Genomic DNA, 4,952 nt, shown 5'->3' with positions numbered 1-4,952 from the left:
TGTCGTGGCATCGAGTCGAGGATGGACCAGGAAGGACAACTATGGTGTCTCGACTTATACTGGGGCGGTTATCTATGTATTTGGTGTGCTCGTGTATTGCTATGTTCTACTTTGCAGAGTCCTACCAGTTCATGGCCTTGTGCAGGAGTGTCGTGTCTATTTCATCTTGGGAACAACCATGCTTTGGGAAAACTTGTTCAAGGTCAGTATTGTATTTTTCTCACTCGAGTTTACTTACTGAATTGTAATTATTCACTGCCAGACTAGCATTAAATGCTTGGGGTATTACGATGCAGTGAGGTGCAGTCCACTTTGGAGGTCAAGCAGTTGAATTTCATTGATTTGGCAAACCCGCAGAGGATTCGGAGGCACCTTTCTTGTGCATAATTGATCAACTGTAGAACATCTCTTGTTGAGCAAAAACTGGAAAGTTGTAGTACAACCTTTGTTGAGCTAAACTGTTCAGCTGTAGCACATCTCTGGTTGAGCAAAACTGTTCAAGCTACATCACATCTTTAGATGCTTAGATCATCCATGTTTTTTTTAACACAGATCGTCCATCTTGTTTGCTGCTTGTCTGCCAGAGTTGTAGCAGAATGGATACGAACACTCCTTCTTGAACATAACTATCCAGCATCTTCTTTCAGCTTGTGTACATATTCCTTCGTTTGAGTATTTATGGATACTCACTTAAGTGTACATATACATATTCTTTGAGCCACCTTATAAGCACATACTCGCTCCGTCCCCAAATCTTGAGACACTTAGTTTAGGATGAAGAGAGTATTTCTTTGTTTGTAGCCTAATTGTATAGCCGATCAATTTGTGGCTTAACTGTAATGTCGTTTACTTTGTGTCTTAAGTGTCCATATTCCACTGAAGCATAACCGAAGAAAATTTTCGTAAAATCTAAACAATGTTGGCAACATTTGAAAAATGTTATTGAATTTTAAAAAGTTCACAAATCAAAGAAAAAATAGTCTAGGATTATAAATGAAGAAATTAAAAATGAACTCCAAATAAAAAGAGACAAGAAAAGGAAAAACATTTAAACCGACGGAGACAAACAGATAAGAAAAAAAACCGAGTGAACACAAAAAAACTGTTTTCTGTATATTTGGTCCAAGGCAGCACGACGTGGGTTGGTGCTTCTACTGCTCTGGTCTCTCGGAGCATCTACACCCGCGGACGCGTCCCGACACATCCGAGTACCTTTCATCCCTTAGATCCATGCAAAGCATGCAGAAGAAATCTGACGTACTACGCATATCATCCTGGTCTATACTACGCTTCGTCGTCAGAGATGTGCAGATCTCTGTGTCGGGCGCCGGGTAGATGGGATAGTAGGACGGCTCCGGCTCCTCCTCCTCATCCATATAGGAGAGCATCTCGTCGACGTCCGCTCCCTGCTGCGCCTCCGCCTCCGCCTGGAGTGAATCGAGGACTGCCTGCTCCCTCGCCTGCCGATCCTACTCCGCGTCCTCCTCGTCGTCCTCCTCCTCCGGATCCACCGTGTTCGGAGGTAGCCCCGCGACAATCTGGGCTTCACGCCTTGCCCGGATCTACTCCAGGAGCTATAGCCGGCACTCCGTCGTTAGATAAGAATAGCTCCTGACCCGTCGGCGTGTTGTCATGGCTACTTGATTGTGGAGACGAGTTTCAGACCGACATGTTTCCCAGTGTTTTTCAGAGGGACCCGCATGTCAGTCCGATGTGGCGGACGCACCCTGTGGCACCCGGGCCTCCCCATATCTGCCCCAAATTTGCGCTGGATATGAGGCTTGCCGGTCAGCCCAGGCGTTTCTTTAGCACAGTAGAGGCGCAAGCGCTCATATACACGTGCATACACTCACCCCTATAGCACATCCGACAGACTGAGCCGGCATATCTATCTTAAAATTTACGAAGTCGCCGTAGGCACCTCGTCGTCGACGGGAACGTCTCCTCTCACTGAATGCGCATCGCCGAAAATCCTGAAATAAATCCAGGAATAAATGCGAGCACCAGGATTTGAACCCTGATGAGCTGGGGATACCACAGTTCGTCTAACCATCCAACCACAGGTTAGTTTGCGTCAGCCCGGGCGTTTAAGACCCGTTTGAGGAGCCCGTCTGGGTCACAATTTTTTGACCGGGTCGTCCGCTTGGACTTTTGAGGCGTCCGGCTGTAGATGCTATGATCGTCGCTCTACGCCCCATGCCAGTGTCTCAACCTTGCTGCGGTGTGGTCGTGCCGGTCCTCGCTCCTGTCCCCTTGGGGAGCTTTCCCTGCTCTCACCGGTTCCCCGTGGCTCACCGCACATTTTTAAATTCATGGATTTTTACCAATTTTGTTCATTTCATGTAATCTACTTGTAATAAATTATTTCCTCAAGAAAAGACTTGTAATGAATTATTGTTGGGCCCATCTTCTAGATGCAAAGTCGTGGTGAAATGAAATTCTTCTCGACGAAAGAATTGCTAGTATGATAAAAAGAAACAAATGGAAGAAGAGGGAGACTAAACAGGAAACGGAAAACAGAACTGAAATACAGGTAGCCAAATAGCCAAACGCCACTAATGCCACGAGTCATTTTAGCACGTTTCTATTCAACATATCTGAAAAGCAGGAAGGTAGTTACACTACACAAGCGTCATATTACAAGATCAGCAAGATCACTATCTAAACTGGAAGCAAATGTTATACTAGCATATAAGATCAGATAGGCACTCGGCGTTTCTTCCTCCCGGACAAGTTAACACTTTGAGGTAGATCTTGAACAGAACTTGCAACGAAGTGTTCAAACCTTGTGTAAGGGGGTATCCTTGATTCCCATGCCAACAGACTGAACTCCCCTTTTGGTCTGTTATTCGGGTTTACCAGCAGTTCTCCAAGTGTCACCGTTTCCTTTTTCAACAGATCATTATTAGTCAGTCTGTTGCTGCTATTAGTACAGTTGGTGATGCGAACTGCAGACGACGGATGCAAAGCGAAGTCAGTTATGTCCACCGGATGACCTTGTTCAAAGAGCAGATATGGATATACACCGTGCTCGGATAGGTTCTTCTGAATCACTCGTTTGGTTTTGCCCAGTACGCAAAGCCAGAATTGAACATCCAGATTCCTTCTGAACACATCCGCGAATGCATTCGTCGTGACGAGTGATCCTCCTGCCTGAAATATCTTTGCAAATTCTTCCGCGATCCGCACTAGCTGCGGGTGCTCTGATGGGTCTGCACTGCCAAACGTGAGTGTCTTGAAGAGGTACCAAAACTCCTCATAGGAGAGGTGACTGAGACAAATTGGCTTCACAGTCCCAAATCTTGCTATCCTTTGAAGCTTGCTTATGATGATCACCTTGCTTCCTTTGCTCATTCTTCTAAGAAAGGAGTAAAACTTCGCCCAATCCTCCTCAACTACATCTGAAACAAAATCAACAACCACCAAAGTGGTCCCTGATATGGTCCTCCTTCCATGCTCGATTATTCTCAAGAGACTATCTCCGTTTAAATGCAAAATAGAAGCGAAATGTGAGCGGACCCTCTCGTTGTCGCAGACATGAGCAACCAACGTTTTCTTTCCGACCGCGACGCCACCAATGATCGGGAGCACGGCTGGAAAATCACCGGGAGGGTCATGTTGCAGCAAGAAGCTCAAGAGTTGCTGCTTCTCTACGTGCCGGCCAAACATGAAGTGGTCCGTATAAAGGTAGGCATCATAAGGCCTGCCAGACATCTGCTCACATCCACCCAGAAACACAACAAATTCTGCCATGTTTGCGACAACAATCTCCAAGCTTTTCAAGGCACCATGTAAGTCCGGGTGAATGGATCTGTCCTTTTCTTTAGACGCAGTTCTTCGAGGACGCTTGAAAGGGAAGGATAAATATGAGACGCTGGATGAGTCGCTAACCTCGTCGATGATACTACTCTCAAGTAGTTGTTGGACATTGAAGGCGTCCGGTACATGATGGCCTCGGTACATGGCCTCCGAGAGCATCTTGAGCTGCATCAGCATCCCGGAGTTGGCGATGCATCGCCGATCCGCTTCCTCGACGACGGTGCCAACTCTAATCAGGAGATGCTGAAGCTTCTCCGCCAACTTCTCCTCCTCTAGTTGTGTATGGCTATGGGACTGATACTTGTTCATCAGGAAGGAGATGAACCGGCTCACAAGTTCACTTGTAACGGCAGAAATGGCGACCTCCATGGCGATGGAGTTGATTGTTCGCGCGGAAAGCGATAGGGAAGCTCGGCTTTCAGATGAGCTTGGTCGTGATGAGTGCAAAGGCTGCTTGCTTGCCCGAATTGGCCTCTGCCACTGGACACACAAGTCTCCATCCGACATCCGTGATATCAAGGGTCACACCGCATGGCACGCCAACTACGACGGTATATATCCATAGAATTCAGCTGTTCAAAACACACTCGTTCTCCCTCCGTTCAACAACATGTTTTTCTCATTTGCAAATATTAGTGGTAACATTTTATTTATACTAATTAGAGGCTATTTCCAATCACCATGGTAACTCGTTAATTTAGAAAAGGCTTGATGATTCGGACGCGGCGATTTGGCTCCCTGATGCCCCTGTGGATGAAGAAATTTCAAAATAATTAATCCGAATCCAAACTTTTTTAACATGCAAGATGCACATGCCAAACTTAGGGGTGTTTGGACATTTGAGTAGCTTTCAAAAGAAGAAAAACAGGCATGTGTGGAAGTTTTAGAAAATGCATTGTTTGAAGCTCATTTTGTCTTTTTTGCCACGAGCTCCTCGAATCTCATTTACCCACGAAATTTGGCATGCACCTGGCTCACTCAAACAACTTGCATGAAAAAAATCAGATATTTTTGAACATATTTGCTATTTTTTTTTATTTTACTGTTCAGTGGAAGCAGATGAGCCCGGGCTCAAAGATGAATTATCGTGATGATTCTTACTACTCATTGGGAGACCTCCACCTCCGTAAATT

General features: G+C 45.8%; 1 protein-coding gene across 1 annotated transcript; it reads right to left on the bottom strand.

Moving 5' to 3' along the window:
- Positions 1-2,583: 2,583 nt before the first annotated feature.
- Positions 2,584-4,231, bottom strand: LOC119271019 (disease resistance protein RGA2-like). The gene has a single exon (XM_037552990.1). It carries the CDS (start codon positions 4,186-4,188, stop codon positions 2,698-2,700), a length of 1,491 nt encoding a protein of 496 aa, XP_037408887.1. The 5' UTR covers positions 4,189-4,231; the 3' UTR covers positions 2,584-2,697.
- Positions 4,232-4,952: the final 721 nt, after the last annotated feature.

Source organism: Triticum dicoccoides, chromosome 3A (genome assembly GCF_002162155.2).
Source record: "Triticum dicoccoides isolate Atlit2015 ecotype Zavitan chromosome 3A, WEW_v2.0, whole genome shotgun sequence".
Lineage (NCBI taxonomy): Eukaryota > Viridiplantae > Streptophyta > Magnoliopsida > Poales > Poaceae > Triticum > Triticum dicoccoides.
This window is presented reverse-complemented; position numbering and strand designations above follow the sequence as displayed.

Coding starts and splice junctions, on each gene's coding strand:
- LOC119271019 (XM_037552990.1), bottom strand. CDS start 4,188: ATGGAGGTCGCCATTTCTGCCGTTACAAGTGAACTTGTGAGCCGGTTC.